The 23,298-nt window shown below is 36.7% G+C and overlaps 1 protein-coding gene across 2 annotated transcripts in view; it reads right to left on the bottom strand.

Moving 5' to 3' along the window:
• The window catches only part of LOC102691924 (synaptotagmin-6), a 95,150-nt gene extending 72,550 nt beyond the window's left edge, over window positions 1-22,600 (bottom strand). Inside the window, exons 1-2 of one of the 2 annotated variants that reach the window (XM_015342320.2) lie at window positions 22,387-22,469; window positions 14,761-14,831 (exon numbers count right to left, since the gene is read on the bottom strand). In XM_015342320.2, the coding sequence (XP_015197806.1) occupies window positions 14,761-14,767 (7 nt within the window). In that variant the 5' untranslated portion in view covers window positions 14,768-14,831; window positions 22,387-22,469. Of the gene's footprint in view, window positions 1-14,760; window positions 14,832-22,386 lie in introns of both variants that reach the window. The other variant, XM_015342318.2, reaches the window with a different exon arrangement.
• Window positions 22,601-23,298: the final 698 nt, after the last annotated feature.

Here is a 23,298-nt window from a genome sequence, read left to right as displayed (position 1 = left end):
ACGTTTCTTTTGATTTAAGCAATATTAAATTAAATATCAAATCAAATCTTTTGATTTAAGCAACATTTCTTTTGATTAAAAAGATTGCCAAAATTGAAAGCAGACACTTTATCATTTATTTGAATGAGCCAGCTTTCAGTATAGAAGATTGCAAATAAAACAAATCCTATATGAGCAATTTTCTTGTTTGCATTCACATCCTCCTACTGTACTGTTAGGAAGATGTGTTCATGCAATTGTTTATTTTGTGCTGTTTTTTTTTGTACTGCCTGCATTCTCCACCGTTCATCTGAATCAAGCATTGGCGAGATTAAACCGATTTGGTTTCTTTACAATGTTGTACACAGATGATAAATTACAAAAACTGCATAACTAGCAAGATAGTAGTCTTCCAGGTCTAGTGCCCTAGTTCATCTCCACCGTTATAAAGTCTTCTAAATTTGCATTTCTCAATGCAGTTGAGAAAAAAAAACTGATTTATTGTTAAAGACAAAACAATACCTCCCTGGGAGTTATCAGAGCAATCAGAACAGAGAACTAATAAACATGTGCAGAGTTAAAGAAGCATGAAATAGACTATTTTCACTTCATCTCCCAGGGCTGGTCCACCAGGGAAATAAAAGGGAGGTATCACGTGAAGTGAGTACACCACAATTTCAGAGAAGAGGTGGTTGGTGAGAGAAATGCCCAGCAGGCCAGTACTCACCCAACAACTGCGCTTCCTTACTTTAAGCCTTTGGGTTATTTTAACTCATATGTTGTGAACCATAAATGTACTGGAAGGTACCAGCCAAAACCAATCAACTACCAATCATCTGATGTGGCTTTTTTTTGTGACTGTGGTTTCACCTGCAGGGCTCACAGAGCCATGAATGTTCTGTTACCAACATTGTTTCTCTTTAACTCAAGGAAAGGAAAATAATTACAGACACAACTATGTCTTCTTTACACTCTTTATATAACATGCATGCCCATTATCAGAGAGAAGCGTCTGTATCCAAACGTGGCTGAATAAGGTTAGTGATTCTTGGGATCTCCCTGTGCATGGTGAATAGGAAATATTACAGACATGAAGCATCCAACTAAAATTTCAGTAATCTCATTACTCAGTAATCTCATTATTCAGTAGAACATCATAACCTGTACTGAGTTGTAGATTGAGCCATATTATAACAGAATTCCTGTCTAAATCACAAATATACTAAGATGCTAAAACATGCTTATTGTACCACAACACTGTTTGTGTTACCAATGTTGTAGTCAAGTGATATATACATAAATAAATGTATAAGTATTGTTTGGAATTACAAGTAACAGTCCATCAGATGGGTCTACCCCATTTTCCTAAGTTGTAGGAGTCACCCGACTGTTATAGTTTTGGCACAATAAAGCAAAGGCGAAAACCGAAAAGAACTGGGGAGCTTGAGGACAGTTGAAGAGAGCTAGCGTGAGAGCAAGATGTTGGATCGGTAGTGTATTGTTCTGTACAACCAAACTTAACTTTAATATATAGCTCATTGTTCCATACCTGCCTCTGTGTCATTTATGTGAAGATACAACAAATGTCTTGCACAAAACTGTAAGCTGATTATACTTACAGGTTTTCTGGGAAAACTGGCTAGGTGCATGAATTAATTTCTTATTCACAGCTCAGGCAGTTCAATATACACTTCAGTTGAATCAGGGTATTTATTGGATGAGAAAATGACACACAACCTCAGAGAGTCAGTTTAAATTGAAGAAAACCTATAAAAAATAATTGAAGAGTTTTTGCAAAATTAAGACAGATTTTTTATAAATAAAAGGGGAAAAAAAAATAAAAGTTCAGAAAATTCCTAACTGTCAGGCTCTTGACTGTAATAAGGATATTGTATGTTCTTCATAATATAGGGTTTCAAAAGGCCATATCTTCTTTGTATGATCCAACTTGTCCAGAACATACCACAAATGATCTCTGCTTGACCAAGATATGGGTAGGGTGGCATTATTCACAAGTTCAATGTACAACCACTGTGTCTGATATGAATAAAAATACAAGCTGTGTCTTACATTCAGTCAAAGGTTTCATTTAACCAGTTGGCTGCTGAGTCTTATGCAACAGTGGTGACCTGAGTTAGCAGAGCCTATCATAATTCAAAGCAGTGAATGGCACAGACCTTCCTACTGTCAGAACAAAGCTTCCAGCTGTGATAAAATGTCCAGAGCTTGTCCACAGGCAGTGGACAATATAAAACTACGATTTTATATTTTAATAGTAATAAACCTTACTTACAAGCAAAATACAAATTATTGTACATATTGATTAGTTATTTAGATAATGACATTTGCAAAAAAATTCTTTTGAAAGTACAATTCATTGTGCTTAATTATCAGTAGTTGAAGAGCTGTAATGGTTAGTCATGTCCTTTGAGTAAAATAAAGAAAAACATGAATATACATATAGCATGATGTTTATGTATGTGCATTGCATTTTGGTAAAACAATTAAACATTCTTGGGAACATCAGATAGCTAGAAAGGATTGATGCTAATTTATTTGTCATTCTTCAGAGAAAGTAGCTTGGAGTGTATTTAAATTGGTTGGTTTCCCAGTACCCACAGCCTAGTTCTGGCCCCCTAATTGTTTTTCAATAGGATTCAGGCAAGGAAGCAACAGTGTGGAGTAGTGGTTAAGACTTTGGACTCATAACTGAAAGGGTATGAGTTTGAATGCTAAGTGGGGCACTAGTATTACAAGGTAATTTGCTCAGATTACTTCTGGAAATTTCACAGCTGGATAAATACATAGAAAAAAGGGGCTTTAAATAAGTGTCAGCCAAATATTAATCAAAGTGGACAGCCCAACACCTGCACCTTTTTCGTGTTTAGGAGCAAGTTGACTTGACTGTGTGCTCCAAGGAATTGAGACGAAATGTGAAACTTCTTCCGACAGGTGTCATTTTCATCAGCGTTCTGTCCAAAGCAGATGCACATTGCTGGAAGTTTTCTCTTATGAATTCTACTTTTGAAGTTTTGGCATTTGCTTTTTACTACAATTCAGCTGTCACTGAGTTTGCAATCACTAAATCAGATAATGCTTCAAACTCTTGCACAGTGGTAACACTAACACACCTTTTTCCTGAAGAACTGAGAGAAAGGATGTGTTGTATCAAGTGAAGCATGATGAAGCCAACAAACATCAATTCATTACAGCATCATGAAAAGTTCCAAAATATTAAAAAAATTCAAAATATGTAGGAGAGATTTATTGTTCTAATATTAATTTGTTTTTATCTTCCTCTCAGAATTTTGATAACGAGCAATGAAAGCAATATATGGTGCAATGTTGTAAGAAAATCTAATTTATATAATAATACTACATTATTGAATACTATTAATAATACATAAATATGTAATATTGGTGTTAAAACCACTTTTGTGAATTTAATTACCAACAAGTGCCATTCAGACCCTGCTTTCTATGATTTATACAACTAATAAACCTGTTTCACCACACACAAATAAAACTCCTATAAACCTTTCTTTTGGCAGATTCCAACAAATTAAAATGCATTTGCAGTCCTGTCTTTTGTGCTGTGGCACTGCAAGGCAGAACCCAAAACAGCAATGGGTGGCAATGTTTTTCATTGTATATACTGTATATAATATCCTGTCCCGTTATATTGACATATTTACTGAAGTGAAAGAAAGGAATGCCTCTCCTACAGATGACAAACAGAATTTATAAATGTTGTGCGTTAGTAGTTTTTGTTTCAAACTCATGCAGAGCTGGCAAATAAATTATGGAGAGGCCTATCTGTCCAACAAAGCATCTCTCAGTTTGTTCATGCAATTTGTATGCTACTGTACATTCAGTGGAGGAGCCATTTTGCATCAATAATCATTATACTCTCCTAAAACAGCAACCAATGAGCTGAAGTTTAAAAACATTTTTTTTAATCACATATATTGTAGTAGTTACTGTAAGATAATTCTTTCACCAGTCATGCAAACTGAATTGATAGAACAAAATGTGAGCTGGACACAATCATGACAACATGATATTAGAGATAAGAGAGACATCCAGTCATGCATTTTCTTACCACTTATCCAAATTCAGACGCACCCATTCACACCAGGCACAATTTCTCCTGAATATATTTTTTGACTGTGTGAGGAAGCTGGAGCACCAAGAGGAAACCCACGCGAACATGGGGAGAACATACTAAATCCACACAGATAGCCCCCCAGGTCCAGAATTGAACTCAGGGCTCCAGAGCTGTAAGGCAGCAAAGCTAATCCCAGCACCACCAGAGAGCTAAAGAGCTATACCTGTGCAATTGTTGACTAAGGTTAGTTACATTTCATTCAGACAGCATGGAGGACTGTCCTACTAGAATAAAAAGCAAATATCAGAATTAAAAGACTGAAGAGATTTAAGAGGGGAGCTGTATCAGTTTGCATTGGCCGCAAAGGAAGAAATAAAGGTTGTTTGCACTGGAAACTAGAAAGAAGAAGCAAGCATATTGGCTCTTGAGACACCAAAGAGAAAAAAGTTGTTTACTTTTTTTCCTTTTCAGCATGGAATTAACCTTCTCTTGTTCCTTTTCACTCGCTAATTAAATGGTAGCAAGATAAGCGCACTTAAATTCCAAAGCCCGTAGTTCACCTACTGTACTCAATGTTTTTGAAATATGCAGTGTGAGACCTGGTGAAATGTTGTGGCTAAACAAAAAAGAACTGTAGCGTCAAGGCTTATTAAAAATACAGGAATTAAGTTTCCTGCTCCCTTGCCAGTCTCTCTGTCTTTCATCTCAGTGGTGCTAAAAAAAGAGAGGCCATTCCATTTGGTTCACATTTAAGGTGTTTTTCTAGCTGATAGAGTGTCCTGATAAGGAGTGACTCCCAATGCTGAGATTCTCCAGCAACCCTAATAAATGGTCATCTCTGGCACCTTACTGTCTGGGAGATTCCTTGGGAGAGTCTCATCCCAAGGTTTACAACCCTAAGGTTAGAGAGCATGGTTACTCATCCTCTACCTAGATCAGCCAATCAGGAACTGGTTGGGCAGGGTAACCCCACATGGGTCTCGGATGCCCACGAAACTTTCAACCAATGAACAACCGTAGTTCCTCCAGGTAAAACAGGCAGCACTGGGCTCCACCAGTGCCCCTCCTGGACATTCTCAGACTCATTTCGGACAATCACGTAACAGCTAGTGTGTCCGAATGCCAGGACTTTACTTTGTTCCAAGAGTTGAGAACAGAGGTTGCCAGCGCGTAACCAAAGGATCCACCTGAGGCTAGCCCAGCAGCAAGCCTCATGAACCCACCACGAATGCTCATCTGATCAACAAGTGAACTACAGTCAGAACTGTGGACAGCTGAATCTCAGGATTCAGGGCTAGCACTACATCGGGAATTAACCAGTCTTCTTCCCGTCTAAAGAGTGTGACCTGCTTGGACCCGCCGTCACTTTCCGTGTACAAACTCTCACTAGTAAAGCCAGAACTAACTAGCTGGTCTTCAGAGAGCCTACTACCAGAGCATCGCAGCAGGAATCTCTCCCACTTCTCTCTCTTTGAATCAGCACTGCCTGGCCAGAGAATGCCGATTGGACACAGCAACAGCCTGCTACTGTTCCTTTGTGTCTGAGGGAGATCTGAATCCCCACAGATTGGATGAGTATTCAACTTTCCGCATTACAGCTCGAGAATTCAATTGTTACCTCAACCCCAGTTGATATCAATTTAATTCCTATGAGTGATGTACTTGCTTTTGAGTATCTAGTGTAGAAGTTGTAATCCAAGTTAATTTACGAAACGGTATAAATGAATTTGGTTTGTAACTTTTCGTGACTGAATATATATATCTTTTGTATTCTGTTAATCCTCACTATAAGATCTGTTATGTTTATACTGTATGCACATTTTATGCATTAATAAATGTTTTGTCGTGTATTAGCATGTGTGTGTGTGCGTTGCTGAGTTATGCCGTAAGGTTGGTTTTCTAATAGCCATCAAAGAATCACTTTGTGACTTACTGCTACAATTAATAATTGTCCCAGTAAATGCATAAACCCCTAAATTTATTGGTGCCTCGTGAGAGGATGCAGAGCGATGTATATCATAGATAACCTGAGGCTAGCAGTTTTAACCAGTTTAAGCTCCGGCAGTCCTGTACGTAGTACATGTGAAGTTGTGCCCCTTCTTGTGTTATGTCTGATGTGAAAAGTCCTCCAGCTATTGCCAGAGTGTCTCTGATAAGATGGTTTAGTCTTGTGAAGATTCATTCACTGACTCTTTGGAAAACATTACACATTCCAGCTTCTAGCCTATGTGGAATAGACCATGAACAGGTTTGTCATGTTTGATGTAGAAAATATTTGCTGTGCATGTACAGTTTCTCTAGTCTGTGACATCCAGCTGACTCAGCCTTATGTCCTACCAGGAAAGAATAGGAGAAGAAAGCAATTATCAAACTGATGGGAGAGATTAGGTGGGCATCAATGCAGTATAAGATTACATTACGTACCTGTCATTTCCTTCAATGTTTCTGTTATTTTACACTTGTTCTCAATTTGTTTCTTAAGAAAATCTCACAATTTAAATTTGCTTTAGAGTGATCTCATTCTTTTCACCTGAGCTACAGACATTTGCAGTCTGTGTCATGGTCACAGTGTGATGAATATTAGTACACAGAATAAACTCAAGGATGTCTGACTTAATCTTGAATTCATGCTTTATTTTCAGCAGCGCTGCTATGTACAGTACCTGCCGTGACAGGAGACATATTCTTTTCTCAATGCCAGCAAAGGATTCATTAAGACAAGCATTGCTTGTTAGGTGTCCAACAAATGATAAAAAATATAAAAATTGGGAAACTGCTAAAAGTCACCATGAACTTTATTCATTAATCAGGTTTTGTGCCAGAAAAAAAGTTTTGGTTTTCTCCTTCATCTTTCCGTCATGTATCATGAATTCCACTTATTTAATACACTTCTAGCAGACAGGACTACTTTAATTATTTCCACTTGCTTCAGAAAGATATTCTTACTGAAATGGAATCCTTTGTTTGTGTTTCAATGGCCTGGCTTAAAAGAGCTAAAATGGCTTTCAAAACTGAGAATAGGATACACTTTTTTACACAAAGGGTTGGGGGGTGTGGAACAAGGTGGACATCCATGTTGTTGGAGCTGATATCCTGGCTTCTTTCAAAAAACAGCTAGATGAAAAGTAGAATCTATGCATATTTTGCCAGTGTTTTGGTTAAATCATCCATATTTTCTTTTAAATTCTCATTCTATAATTTAGAAAATGCTGCACAAATTTATGCTTAATTAGCTTAAGAAGGGTTTGTGACACAGCACGTAAACAACAAACACAGCACTGGTCTTCCAATTGTGCATTAAGATAAAGAATGCGATCCAGACTTTCATCTTTTCGGATTCAGTCTCATCAACTACAGCAAATTCAAAGAGACAGGTCAGACTCCCTAAGTGAATAAGATCCTGGCACTGGAGGCTTGAATCATTCTGGACAGATTTAGGGGCCAGTAACCATTCCTCAACAACACACATTTGTGAGTCAAAATGTATCAGTTTTCAGGATTACTGTAGCAATCATAGACAAACACCACTGAATACATCATCATCATCATCATGAGATCACTTTCACTAAATGCTTACTTATCCCATTCAGGGTCATAGTGGCCTGGAACCTATCTTGGGAAACACTGGATGCAAGGTAGCATAAGCAGATGAATGCTGGTTGAATGGGATGCCAGTGCATTCCAGGGCACAAACAGACAAAGGTGTGCATACACTTAGCCAGGGCCACATTTCCCAGAAAGCAATTAACCTACTGTACCATTTTGATTTTGAAATGTGGGAGGTAACTGGAGTGGCCAGATGAAACCCATTCAAACTCGGTGGGAACATGCAAACTCCATGCAGATAGCACCACAGGAATTAAACCCAGAATCCCAGTGCTGTGAGGCAGCAATGCCAAGCACTGTACTGCCATGCTGCATACAACTGAATACATTTCTGCCTTTTTGTTCATGGGCTTATTCGCCTAAAACAATTTAAAACTTCAGAAATACACCAATGAGGGACAGTTTTAGAGATCTAGGCTTCTGCAAAATGTACACTGTTGGCATGTGCATCTTAGGTGTCTCATTGTAAATGTTTTTCAAGTTCTCTTATCTCTGCCTGCACAGTTGACCCTGAAGTCTGTTTCTCAATGCTGATTTCATTCTAAACATTGTAGTTCACATTAAAAGGGAGCTTTCTCTGTTTTTCTTTCTGTATTTTGCCTAAATGTTTTCATTCATGAAGAAAGGATATCAGAAGCTCTGTTTCAGACTCCTTTGCCTATTTAAATTGTTAATACCCTGGTAGCAGATGTGATTCCAAATTCAGATATTCAAAGTTCCCCTGGATTTGGTAATGCTTTTGAATGCAAAAAGGAACTGTCACTAAAAGCAAGCAATGATGTAGCTGTATTCAGCCCAAAGGAAATTCACAGTGAATCTGTGTCTGAAATATCACCACATCCAAAAACCTTGAAAGTTTTGTCTGTCTACAAGGACATGTTTCTATTAATTAATTAATTATTCTCCAACACATTGTCCTGCTCTGGGTATACTGCTGACATGCATACAACATACAGTACATGGTTACTACAACAGCCTTTATTTATCAGAATCAGCACTTCTTTAACAATCAGTTAAATGACCCTAAGTCAGTGATTTTAATCCATCTTCACTGATGTTCTGCCTGGTTCATCTGCATGGAAGTGACTAGTGTCTGTAAAATCAATGGTTTCTACAAGTCCAAATCATAACTCTTAAATTCTCAAATCATTATAAAAATCAATTATATACAGTAATTAATTAATTGCTTACACTTATATAGTGCTTTTCTGAACACTCCACTCAAAGCGCTTTTACAGGTATTGGGTAATCCCCTACTATAACCAGGATACAACCAACCAGGAAATAATGGCAATTTACTTGTATACAAAATTATTGCCCTGCTCTAAATTATAGCACTGCTCTCTGTGTTTACTTTTATATGCCCCAGAATAGGCTGTTGTACTTTTCATTTTTATTCTTAATGTAACCTGTTTCATTACTTTCACAGTCTCTACAGGAATCCACAATCCACACAGGTTTAGAACAGAGTTCAAATTTGCATTTACCATCAACACAGAATAGTTATACATAATACAGTACATTGGTTTAGAAGAACGCAACATAATGTAATGTTTTCTTCTTACTCCTATTAACAAATTTAATCCAGGCTAATTTTAAAATTGCATTTATCATCAGATGTACATTTATTAAAAAATGCACTTTGTTAACTGTCAATTTTTGCTGTCATTTCTAAGCGAAACCTACACGTGTACATCACTAGTAGTAATTGATACAATAATTCCAGGAGTCAATTTAAATAAACAAATTTAAATAAATCAGAGAGCCCAGGAGCTGTGAAGTACTGCTACCCATTCCAGTTCTATTAGTTAAACAAAACTAGAAATTGTCTGTGAATAGAGAAGATGAAAATATTCTAAGGATGGTCATCTCTGTGAAGGAAACGAATAACAGAATGCCCAGAAAGAAATCAGATTTCTTAAATTAAGCAATCTGAAACTCACTGTCTCTAGATCATTTCAACTTGGCTTCTTATACAGTGAAGCCTACTTTCTTTTCCAATTTCAGACCTCTGCTGTCCATGTCTCCACATCTTGTAATTTATTGTTCCTGTGCCCTGTATACTGTACATACCGTATATACGGATAGAAAAGCTGAACACATAGAGCACGCATTCAAATAATATGTAATTCAGCAGTACAAAGTTTCTCCATTGTTGATCATAACTACAAGGAAAAAAAAGATTCTCAGCTTCATTGCTTATGCTTTTTCCTCGCATAGACAGTGCTGTATGTACAGTGTTTCTCTTTAATTTCATATAGGCTTATACAGTATAGGATATACAGAAGCAAACATGATTTCCCCCATTGAAGTAAATTTAACATATCTGTAAAATGGAGATAAACCTAAAAATAACAATACGTTTCAACTGACAGTTCTGTATGGAAGCCCGTTTCCGCCAGGGAGTAAAAAAAAACGCACTATGGTATCTCGCAATTGGGACTTTGTATCTCAGAATTGCAACTTCATATCTCACAATGATGACTTCATATCTCGCAACTGTGATTTTTTATCTCACATTTGCGACTTTGAAATAGCCCACATTTCATTGTCTGTCCTTTTGTTATTGTAACGAATTCGGGTTCTAGGGCTTGTGCCGTCGCCGCTCCCACCCTAGTTCGTGCCTCACTGCATTGGCTCAAACCCAGGTCTTGCCAGCTAAGCTAAAGAAGACCTTCGTTTTAAGTAAAAAAGGACATACAATGGAAATATGTAAAAAGTATAAGTTTTGGTTTAAGAGTGGTTTATAAGTTTAAGAGTGGTGAGGGTACAAGCCCCAGATTCCGAATCCGTTACAGTAACAAAAGTACAATGAAATGTGGGCTATTTTGAAGTCGCAAATGTGAGACATAAAGTGGGAATTCTGAGATATAAAGTCGCAATTACGAGATACCATAGCGTGTTTTTTTTACTCCCTGGTGGCGGAAATGGGCTTCCATAGTTCTGTAATATGAAGGCAATTGGAAAAACAGTCCCCCCACTACAAAAGTGGTCTTAATAAATAGCTTGCATGTTGAGGTGATTTACAGTGTAAATTGGAATACATGCACAATCTCCAATTGCATGTAAGGGTTCAAATTACCCATTTAAAAAAGGGTTTAACTAACCTGTTTGATGTTTTCTTAATCCTTTCAGGATTAATTCAACTGCAATTTTTTGAACTTTTATTTAACACTGGTCTCTTCTGCTTTTGGCCAACTAATTCTGGAATATCTTTATTAAATTCTCAGAATCCTTAAATCCAAATCCTTCCAATGGAAAACAGTACACTGATTTATTGCAAGGTTGTGGGATTTAAAGACTCTTTCTCAGGCTTCAGTAACAGATACTCTGAAACAGTCTATAAATGTGTGAATTGCTAAGACATGTATATGATAGAAGTGATGGTAGAAATTTACTATATGCATGTTCAAAACAACCTTAAAGTTAGTGAATTAAAAATAGAAGCAATTCTGATTCTGTATGGGTAATATATAACACTTCAAGAGCAGAAGCAGTGACCTAGAGAGACAAATGGGAAATAAGATTAGCAGCATTGAGGAAAATAAAATGGAGAAACATCTTTATAAAGAGAATTGTAGGAGAGTTGCACCAAGGCCCTTGGCATACTGAGAAAGTTGACACTATGGAGCCATTTAGGAGAGTTTGATTGAACTGCTAGATCTTTTTCCTTCTATCTCTCAAAGGAATGAGAGGCACTGAATGGACTTCTCTCTTTTCTAACATTCCTTTCATTGTTATCAATGAAAAGAAAAACATGTATTGTTGCAGTTTTATCAGTTGATATCTGTAGCAAAATATTTTTGTTTATATTTATAACATTTGTTCTTCCGCTTTGGTTGGATTAATATTCAATATAACATCACCTGTACATTAAGGAAAAATGATAAACAGTACTTCTGTGACCTGGGATTCTTAACTAGGTACAGGGTAAGCTTTTAAAGGGCACCTTTCCCACTAGTTCAGTACTGTGCGAAACCAATACTCACATAGTAGACTTGTTCTGGCAGGGCCACAGCATAGTTCAAACTTCTCAACCACAGTGCTTTATATTTCAGAATTAATAATAGGGTGGTATAGTGGCACAGTGGTTAGCATTGCTGCCTCACAGCACTGGAGACCTGGGTTCAATTACTGGGATGCTACAGTATTTGCATGAAGTTTGAATGTTCAGCCCGTGTTCACATGGGTTTCCACTGGGTGCTCTGGATTGCTCCCACAGTCCAAAAACATATTGGTAGGTTAATTAACCAGGGGAAAAATGGCCCCTGGTGTGAATGTGTTTATTGGTGTCTTTGTGTGCCCTGTGATGGACTAGTGTCCCACAGATGTGATATCCCGCCTTGTGCCTATTGCTTGCCGGGATAGGTTTTAATTCCTCTATTACCCTATATTGAATAGAGTGGTTAGAAAATGCATGCCTGGATAATTTATAATAGCACTGCATACACAATGGTTTTAAAACAGCATCATAACCAGAAATTGTTGCAAACCAATGGCTTTGCCTAAAGATGTAGCTAATTTATCAGACTATACTAGCAGACTACACTAGACTAGAAGGAAAATAGAAAAGGAAATCATTTTATTTCCTAACTGCTGTATACTGGTGTATTAACGTTTCCAACATTCCTGCATATTTTAGTGGGTTTTTCTGTAGTGAGCAAATATTTTATAGTTCCCAAAGAATACTGATAAACAAAAACCTTTCCTATGATTTTGAAGCATCAAGGACATGATTCATTTCTGTTGCAAGTGGTTATTTGCTGCAGTAAATAAATTCATTATGTACCAATGTAGCATCCCGCGACTGGCTTATTGTTGCAGTTGAGTTAAAAAAAAATATGAGCAAAATGAAATATAACCGTACACAGAGAAATTCCCTACGTTGCACTTTTATAACAATCAGAAAGCTGAATAGGCCCTCCTTGGAGGAGCTACTGATGAACCCTTAACTGTTTTACCAATTGGCCGAGACAGAACAGTTTATACTTGGCTTAGCTTTACCCTGGTAGAACAGCATGCTTCTACCCATGATTCCCACTGCTTTGTTAATACAAAGCTTGTCATGTCTTTCTTTCTTTTATAATTGTGGATGAAATATATTGAGTTTTTCAAATTCATTTTTAGAGGTGGGGGATGATCTGCTAGCCCCAATACTATGGTTTTTACACCTTCCTCTGTAAAAAAGTGAATCATAACCTTAGCTGCAGTCTTCTCTAACTCTACGTTTGCTGCTCAGATTCTAACCCTTTCTAACCCTTTATTTCCTGTAGCTCTGTATGTTGCACTGAAGATTTGGCTCACAGTAGAAATTAATGAGATTAGCTATATGCTAATTTTATGTTCATTAAATCACTCTGGTGAGTGTTGCTCTATGTATCTTGTTTTTCTAACATTCCACAATAATATTACTAATAACACATAATATCAATAATAAGTAAATGTTTATAATTTATCAATAATAAGTAATATATTTATATATGTAATTATAATAATATTAAATAAAGTAATAATAAATAAGTAATATATTTATCATATTAATTAGAAAAACACATTGCATAAAGGGGTCAGGGAAAAGTTTTAAAATTAAATGTTTATGCTAATATATAAGATGAATACAAAACAATACACTGTTCAAGAATGAAAGGTATTATACCACTAATACTACAGATTACCAGTGTTTATATATCTACACTAAAACAATCTCTATGAGTGGACTGAAGATTTTGGCATGCCATTTGGTATGTACAGTATCAGAGTAAGCCATCTAAATTATTTACACTAGTTCAATATAAATCTGTATGCCTATAATACACCAGGGGAGCAAACAGTAAGCACTCTAACACTCTAAGTGTTGGCTTATGTGCTATCATATACCAGCAGATACTGTTTTATTTATTCATTAGAACATGCTGCAGTAGAAGAAATGCATGCAGATATACAGCCTAGCATGATGAGTCTTAAGAGATAACACTGACAAGATATGCATTGTCTCTGGCATTTCATTACACTACATATGCACAGCAGCAGCATTAATGGGAAAGAAAACTTAGAAATAATTTTAATTAAAGCACTATCATACAGTTTTTAAACCAGTGTATGTGTTTGTATTCTTGTGTTTTCTTCTTAGTTCCTGTAATAAGAATCTGTGTGTGTGAGAGAGAGAGAGAATATAATCACACACCAAAACAGATAAGCTTTTCTTTACAGCTACTGGTGTTAACTTGAACACAGCTAGAATTAATTGCCGGTCAGTGGAAATGCCTGAATCCCCCATATCCTTTTCTATTGCACAGTGAAGATGTTATCATTACTCAGACTTGTACTGTATATGCTGCTCAGAGCCAACTGTGCTGTACTGCTTTCCAGTTGTATCCACTCTAACCAGAGGCTGAAACATTTGTCTTATTGGACGTGAACTAAAAACATATCTGCTTTTCAAGAATGGTATGGCTTGAAGTATGAAGTATATATTGATGCAATACAAGAAGGCTTGAAATACAAGTTTAAAATGTCCTAAAAGCAAATAATGAAGGAATGAGGGAGTTTAAGAGGAGAAAAATGACTAAAAATCAACAGCATTTACTTAATAATTCATTGCAGGCACAACAAAAAAACAACAACAACAAAATCATAAAAAAACAAGATAGAACAAGCAACTATTTAGAACATTTGCTCCAGTGACCAAAACTCCAGGTGAGTTTGACATCCCCTTAACTCTCATTAACCTATGTCTGTTTTCCATTAGGAAAGCCACCCACAATATTTGCTGGATATCAATGACATTACTAGTGGGACTCTCCCCCACTATCAACTCAATCTAGCACCACCATCCAGGCAACCTTGGCTTGGAATAGTTAATTTCTCTCCCCCTCGTGCCTCGTTAAATCCAGTGCTTCAATAAAAAAGCTAACAAGAGCTCCAACAATAATAATGCATGTACTCAGGCATAACTATAGATAAAATAATACAGGGCAACAGAAAGAGTTACATTAGACATTGCCCTCAGACCGACATATGTCACAATGTGACAGAACAGGGCACATTGCCATTGGTTAAAAACCTACATTTCATCTGGTTTCAGGACACAAGATGTGGCTCTACCCGTCCGTGCTTCAGAGGATGTTGTGTTCTTTACCTGCAGAAATTGAATCAAGCTGCATGTGAGAGTTTGACCATTTTACTTTTGTTTCACTTACTTTGTTTCAACTAATTGCATTAGATTAGTTTAATCCATTTAAATCAATTTCTTACACCAATATGCTTTATACTGATTGTTAATTATTGGTTGCTATATCTTTTATGTGTTTAAAATATGTATTTAAAAATAATTCAATAGTATTTTAACTGCAGGCCATGTAGATAATAGCCTCAACCTAATAAATTCAGAAGGAATACAAAATGCACATATTCAAAATGCATGTAAAAGCCAGCTAATATGATGAAAAGATTAAATAGAAAAATGCTTTTAAATAGCTAATTGATTTCACAGAGTATGAAAAACCCTTCCAAAGCACAAAACACTTTCATTCCTAACGTAGTGCAATCAACAGAATTTTCATTAGTGCTTTAGAGCAGCTGGCTATGTGAATATTTTAGGAAAGTGGAAAATACTTGTCTTTGGTATTGATTAAAAATGTATTGCTTTTCTTACTTTTATTATTACTTACTTATTTTTGGTAAAAGGCCTGACAAAGAAGCCTTTCCAAAATGGACATTGAGTGAGAAAACATCTATTATTTAATGATGTGAAAAAGAAGCTCAAGTTGGTGCTTTCAGATACTAATCTGAAATGTCTGCATGACATGAAGTTTGATGTTACTCCTGTCAAGACCACATTTACATTCGGTGGAGATATCTCACTGTCTGTAGGATTCTAACTATTTTTAAAACCAGCATCTGTTCTTAAAACACTATGGTTATGTCTTGGTAAATTAATCCCAGCCACATACAGTATAGAAAAGATTTACCAGGAAGAACTGTCTTTTGTAAAGCAAAATAAACATTTCTGGCACAAAACTGCTTATAACTGGCATTACTTTTTGGGAACAGATTTGATTGGTGGTGTAGGACAATCCAGGTGCTTTAGTATGGATGGGTAACTAGCCTGCTGGTGTTCTAATGTTAAATTAGAAATTTAGTTTGAGTCACATTTCAATCTTACCCAGAGAGCAACCCAGAGAGACTCTGTCCAATGGGGTGGATGGATCTCACAGAATCACTGCTCTGCCAAGACTTCAACAGAGATGAGTTTACAAGAGATGGGTTTACACAGTTACTGGCAGTTGTGCTTCAGTGCACTCTCAATTGAGAAATGACAAAGCAGTGAAAAGCACAGTACAATGAAAAGCAATGACACTAGCCCCAGTGAGTGTAAATAGCATAACGCCATTCCATTCCTAAACATCTTTTAATAAAAATACATACAGTAAGAGAGGGTTCTTCTAAATGACAATGATCTTTTACGCAAAGAAAGTGTAAAGCTAAAGCTGAAGTCTTGAGATCAAGTTTCCACTGGTTTTACTAGTTCTCTAAGCTTGGCCCACTTTTTGTTTTCTGATGAGCTTCAGGAGAAAATGAAAAAATGAATATGCTTTGAAAAAGCACATTAAGACAGAGAGGACTAAAACAAGAGTTTCCATCCCTCTGAAGTTGTGTATGGAAGGGCACGTGTATGTGCTACAAGACAGAGGAAGAGGACAGAATAACGCAATGAGAAATGGCTGCAGTGTCAATAAAATGCGTCCTCTGTTGCATTTCCTTTATAAATAAATCAATATGTTATGCTGATTCTTCCTTTTCTAGTTTTATTTCGTTTGGAAAAGACCCAAGAGACTGTTAACATATGGTTGTAAATTTACTTTTGAGAGCAAAATCTGTTCATGTTCTCCTACAACCTTTGGCAGCCTACGCTGGAGCTTAGAAATTAGGTGTTAGTTTATTTGCATCGCGGCACTCTTTTCCCATATCCCAATGTAAGAGTCATGATGGCGTTGACATGACATTACCACAGACTTCTAATCTTTTTTTTTTTAGATCTGCTTTGTAAGCTGACTAATGTGATTATCAAATCATTGCACTAGGAGACCTGTGTCAGAGAAACACAGGTATTGAAAAAGCAGCACTGTGCCATTAAGGTTTTTTGGCCTTTTAAGAACAGAGTGTCTCTTTTAACAGTCTATACGAATTTGCAAATAACCTTCAAGGAATTAATAAGAAGGAGCACAGCAGTTTTCTTTTAATAGATTGAAGACCTTTAAATGCTGAAATACTGATGGTGAAAAAGACCAAGGGTAGGAATGGTTTTCCATACATCATACTCAAATCCATTAAAAGGGTCACTTTTGTCTTTAAAAAAAACAGCAGGCATCTCTTTCTGCATTCACAAAGCCCACACTTTAATTGGAACACAATCAGCATGATGGGAAGCAAGCATATCACCTCCCTCTGCTTAAAATCCATATATTAAAAAATACATGAACCCCATGAGAAGAAGACAGGCCTCCTGTGCTGTTCAGGAAATGTTTCAGAAACCCATCCTAGATCACATTGTGTGGCATTCACTTTAAGAAAAATGAAATTAATTGTAGTCTTGAACAAACTGTCATGATGTTAGTGCTCTACATGTGTAGTACAGATGTAGCCATACAAAATGCACGGTATAAACCTGTACTGTGGGAATTGTTCTACAGTCAACCATGGTACTTGATTTACTGGCCAAAATGCTCAACAGGTAGCACATTGATTAATTTAATCTCTCCACTGTGCATGTTTAAATCTGCTAAATATGGAAAATTAATATGGAATTTTACCACTAAAGGAAAAGTTTGGTAGCTGAGCACAAAAATAAGAGGAGCATAACATCTCTGAACATCATAAACGATATTAATTTAGGAATATAAATAGATTATACAAACTGTATATGGCTGGTAGTGGTAGTTTAAATAAAAAATACACAACAATATTCCACTTTCTTCATAAACATTTTATGCATCAAAGTCTTTCACTCAGTCACTTACTGTGGTTATTTTAGAAAATTTCTGACTCATTCTCATTCTGACTATATTAAGTTTAGGAACAAGTAGGTTTATTCCATGCTGAAAGGAGAGGAAAGAAAAAACTTTTCGGCTGTGCATCGGTACTTATGGTTAAACAGTACATACAATGTCTGGTTGAGTTTCAGCGTTCACTTTTCTGTAATTTTCCAACAGAACCGTGATGTCCCATCAATGTTTGGTACCAATAAACAGGGGGAACTCCACAGACGTCCGTGTTTGAACCTAACATTGTATAATGGGGATGACATTACCCAGGTCTATATCACTCTATGAGAAAGGCTTGAGTTGGAATGTCTGTCAATAAAACAGAGCTCTCCAATATATTCCATTTCAGCTAAATGAGGGGAATGCAAAGGCAAATAAGTCAGGATTTCAGAGATTAATAAGCGAGTGCTTTAGTCTAAAATACTTAGTGGAACAAGAATGTCGGCATCTAGACATTGTACATCAGTAAACAACAGAGTGAGTCGCTGGCTCACCTAAAGCGGTAACACGTCTGTCTTCACTGTTATGGTACAGTTTCAACATATTGATCAGCTCCGGTTACTGGCAATTGTAAAAATAACCCATCTACCCTCCTTTGTATAAATTTAAAAAGTCAGTAAAGAAAAACACAGTTTAAAATTCTAAAAACTTTAAACAGTACACAACTTAAACTCTGTAATAGAATAAAAGTTCCTCAGCATTGACTGGGACTCGAAACCAGAAATGTTCTGGTGACAACCCAAAAGCTCCACATGCCATGTCAACCTTTCAATGCTCCACCTGGTGGTTTTAAATAAAAGTGCAGCCACATAACATCTTCAAATAAACTATTTTAAAAAAATGTTGTAAATTGTGGTAACTGTGAATTACTGCGATATCTCCTGCGGATGTTGAATGGCTGGATCTGTAGGTTAGGGTTTAGCTCTTCTTCAATGAGTTTGCACAACAATCCACTCATTTGATTGGAAAATTTACTTCACTGACTTTTTTTGAAAAGGCTAAGCAACCTCGCCAAAACAAAGACAAAATATGTTGGCGTTAGAGTCAGAAACACCTAGAAAATCTTGTCCTTATTTGTTAATATGCGTGACAATACAATACCTATTGCAATATTTTGAAAAGATTAATCAGTTTCTTTCCGACTTTTGCTTGTAGGACAATTTAGACAATATCCCTTTTGGGGCAATGCACTGTACAGTATATACTAATAAACTTTATTTTATATAGCATATACAGTATAGGCAAACATGTTGCAATATGGAAAACTGAACAAAACATGTATGTGAAATTTAGCTTCTGAAACAAGCATGTCTTTAAGGCTCTTTGATGGACAAAAATACAGTTCAGCACCAGATCCTGGTCTGAATAATGCAGCAGTCTTGTTTTACCAAAGCCAACAAAGTTGAAAAAAATGTCACGTCTGGTATCAGAAATTAAACAGCAAACACCCCTAGGAATAATTGAGCTGCAAAATGAAGCAAATTTTATGTTGTTAAATTACGCACATTTAATTTAACATGCTGAGTGAAGCTTTATTCTTCTCAGGTTTGACACTTCTTCCTGCAAGCAAGATTTGACATTTAACCTCAAAACCTTAGCCATCTTGAGATCTGAAAAAAAACTTACAAACCTCACCTTCAAAATTCCCCAGTTTTAGTACCTTGTTGTCCATTCAGATAACAGCTTTAATTAAGAAGAAAAAACTTCTAATGTATGATGGCATTTCATGACCCTACAACTTTGTTATTAACTTCATTGACTTCTGCTCATTTTCACAAATAACAATAACACCAATCTTTGTAGGATACCAAGTAATTACACAATTTTTGTCCAGATCATTTTAATTTTCTCTACCCACACATATAAATTACTTTAATATTATATATGGAACAACTTATAATACTAAACTAAACCTGGTGAAAGTATTACCAACTATCCAATACAGAGTCACAGGGCAGCTGGAGCCTATCCCGACAAGCAACAGGTACAGGGTGGGATACAGCCACGCATAGACATGCACACATTCACACTAGTGCCAGTTTTTCCAGAAGCCACTTAACCTACCAGTATGTCTTTGGACTGAAAGAGGAAACTGCAGCAACCGGAGGAAACCCATGCAAACATGGTGTGAACATACAAACTCGATGCAGATTGAAGTGGCACGAATGCTAACAATTGAGCCACCAGGAAGCTAGCTAGCTTGCAGCATCTAATCCTGACTACCAGCTACAGTACAGTACGTCACAAAACAAATGACAGCACTATTAAAACATCAAAGTCTGCTAATATTAAGAAATATGCGCTCTAGAGAAACGCTTGTCACTAACTCATTTGCTTTTTATTTTAAAAAGAAAATAAACCAGTAACATAACAACTGACCAAAGCAGACCTGAAAAGAATAAAAATGCATGAAAATAAGAGCATTCCATATTAATTACCCTTCTTATACAAAGGTGGTGGGTAAAATTTAAATAGTTCCTGATAATACAATAAGAAACTAAAGTGGAAAATGTGTTTTATAGACAAAACCATCTATAAAATTAACAGGTTTTATAGCCAGAAGCTACACTACCCTGCAGTTCACAGCGGGCATCCCACTGAAGCTAAGCAGGTGTGGCCAGTACCTGGATGGGAGACCTCCTGGGGAAGCTGTTGGAAGAGGTGTTAGTGGAGCCATTAGGGAGCACTTAATCTGCATTCTATGTGGGTCTTAATGCCCCAGTATAATGATAGGTACACTGTACTGATAAAAAGACCTTAACATAAAACCTGACCTTGACATAAAACCTCCTGACTTTCTGTGTTCATTCAAAATCCCAGGGCGTTTCTAGAAAACAGTATGGGTGTTACCCCAGTGTCCGGACCAAATCTCCCATGCATACAATTCAATGAGAACTACTTTATTAAATGTTAACTAAATGTCCTATATAGGCCATTGACTACTTTTCGGACATAACGTTTATGTTGTCAACTGTAGTAAGTTATGAAATACGATAACCCACGGTACTTGTATTTGTTTGGTCAGTATAAGATAGTATATGTTTAGTATAAGATTTCACAAATTGTAAAGGGATACCTGGAAAGCTCAACCAATTACACATGCTTGCTTAGATTATGAGTTCTACTATCTAGACAAGAATAGTTTGACCCTGGGCTAGCAGACTGTGGCAAGGATTGCCCAAACAGTTTACAATTGCCGACAGAATGAGGTGTGCTGGAGTTGACCAGGGTGTAAGTCATCTCTACACACAACAGCATCTTCTGGGACTTACAGTACCAGGAAGCATGTGAATAAGTAGTGTTGTCAGTGAGAGATATATGACCTGTCCCATCACTAGATATTCCAAACATCTTATTAGGTACAGTACTTTAGAGCTTATAGCATGTACAATAGCAAGTGACTTGACAGCAGGTATGTCAGAGTGTTCACAAAATTGGTTTCCAAATATTGGATTGACCAATAAGAGGAGATTCCAAACAGGGAGCAGATGGAAAGGAAAAGAAATGGTGGTCCTGAACACAGAATATGGAGATAACTTGCCCGACAGATGAGCTAAGAAAAAAATGATGTTGCTATCAGCAGAGCTTTCAGTCATGACAACTGCAAAAACATCTCTAGAAATAAACTGACTTTGCCCATTTAAATGCAATGGAAAATGATGTTCCGCCTTCCATTTAAAAAAAATACTGCAAGTATTGGTCTGCATACTGGCTTGATCTTTTTGCAAATGGATTTTCTTCATTCTGGCTTTAATACAGTCAACATTTAAAGGACAGAACCAAAAAGACAAGCTCAAGAGTCTGATGTTGCTGGAACTGAGATGCAGATCTACCATTTACTAATGCACAAATAAAAACAGACTTGAAACAAAGTGCTTAAAATTGTCAGATTTTAAAATAAACTACATACAATTGTTGAAACTGATATAACAGTTATCAACATATTGTTGCAATACAAGTCCAGCTGTATTCCCTATTAGTCAAGTTAAAAATGGGTGTCAAAGGTTATCTGTTTTTGTTTTGCCTTTTAAGTTTGACAAATTGACACTCCTAAAGGAACCAAAGGGGATCTCTGGCAATCCTAGAAAAAATTATCATACAGTGAAAAATGCAATATTTTTTAGCAAAGTGGTCCTGTATTTTTCATGGATATAGAGTGAATGTATGATTATGTTTCACATGGTTGCTGTTTTTATATTGCTTTCATTATTACAGTTAAATTTATGTCAAAAGAAAGTCTTGAATTAAGCTGAACCAAAGTTTTCTACTGGAAAATTTGGTCAGTGCTCGCTACCACATAACATTTGTTTTGGCTTGAGATGATGCAAAGATATTAGTGTATTCTATTTGTCAAAGTAATAATAAAAAATTCAATTCATGTTTTCACATTGACCAGCTGATGCTCACATAAGAAAAAGAGTAACTAGCTTGTATGAGATAATGACAAATGGTTTCCCACTCTACAATTTTACTTTATGTGCTGCTATAGATTGTTTTGAATTGAAATTACTTTCTATCCAAACATATATTTAGGTGTGAAAATTAATCACACAGGTTATTAACACACCAAAATCAAAAATGCAAGTATAATATCTGTGAATTATCTTTCTCAAATGATTAGTTTTTATAAGTAGCAGCAAAAGATATTACCTGACTCAGAAATGCTGGAGCTTTGCTCTGACAGAAGCAGCAGGAAATCCTGACAAGTTTTGGGTTCCAGGCCTGGGTTTTTCTTCTGACACAGGTCAACAATCAGACCAACCGCCCTCTGGCAAATTATGTCATGATCCTGCCTGGATCCACTCATTTCCCAAAAGGCATCCTTTTTTCTCTCTGGACAATGAAGTGTTTTACTTCATGTAAAGAGTAACACACACCAAAACAAAAACCTCAAAAACAGTAGTTTCTGTTTGTCTTCTTTTCTTCTCAAAAGCACACTTCTGGAGATGGGTATGCTGGACTGTCTATGCTCTTACTCTGCCTGAGATGGAACACAAAAAAGATCAAATCAAAAATGTTTTTCTTTAAATAGCTCTCTGTGCAACTAGTACTGTAGGGCTATTTCTCTACAAGCCACTGTATGCAGCAGTGAACAGTCTCATTAGTGCATGTCGTTTGCTTTGCTTATCTGTGCTATTCCCAAAGTGGAGTTCTCCCCTGAACACGAGCACTCAGAGTCTCTTCTCATTCCCCGATTGCCTCCGAGATCAGTTCTGTGTTTACTGGCAAGGAGGGGTCCCTTTTAACAGCACCTCCCACTAAATTCAATTGTGTTATCCTCTGTATGGCCCTATTCAAAGTGCTTTATACAGCACTCCAACTGAACCTTTCCCCTGCACATAAAGCAGGTTAACTGCAAATCAGAAAGAGCTAGCTGAGAGTGCCTGCAACTACCAGCTGTGCTCAGATGCAGAGGCATGCCATCAATAGTGAAGCTAAGCCTCTAAACTGGTTATTTGCTAAATGCAAGGTTTGCAGGGCCTGAGGAAACTACAATAAATAGTATCATCACAATCTGTGAGTGGCAGAAATGGAGGTATTATGATTTCAAATCAAAAACTG

This window comes from Lepisosteus oculatus, chromosome 5 (genome assembly GCF_040954835.1).
Source record: "Lepisosteus oculatus isolate fLepOcu1 chromosome 5, fLepOcu1.hap2, whole genome shotgun sequence".
Classification (NCBI taxonomy): Eukaryota; Metazoa; Chordata; class Actinopteri; order Semionotiformes; family Lepisosteidae; genus Lepisosteus; species Lepisosteus oculatus.
The sequence above is the reverse complement of the archived record's forward strand: the minus strand, read 5'-3'. Positions and strand labels throughout refer to the sequence as shown.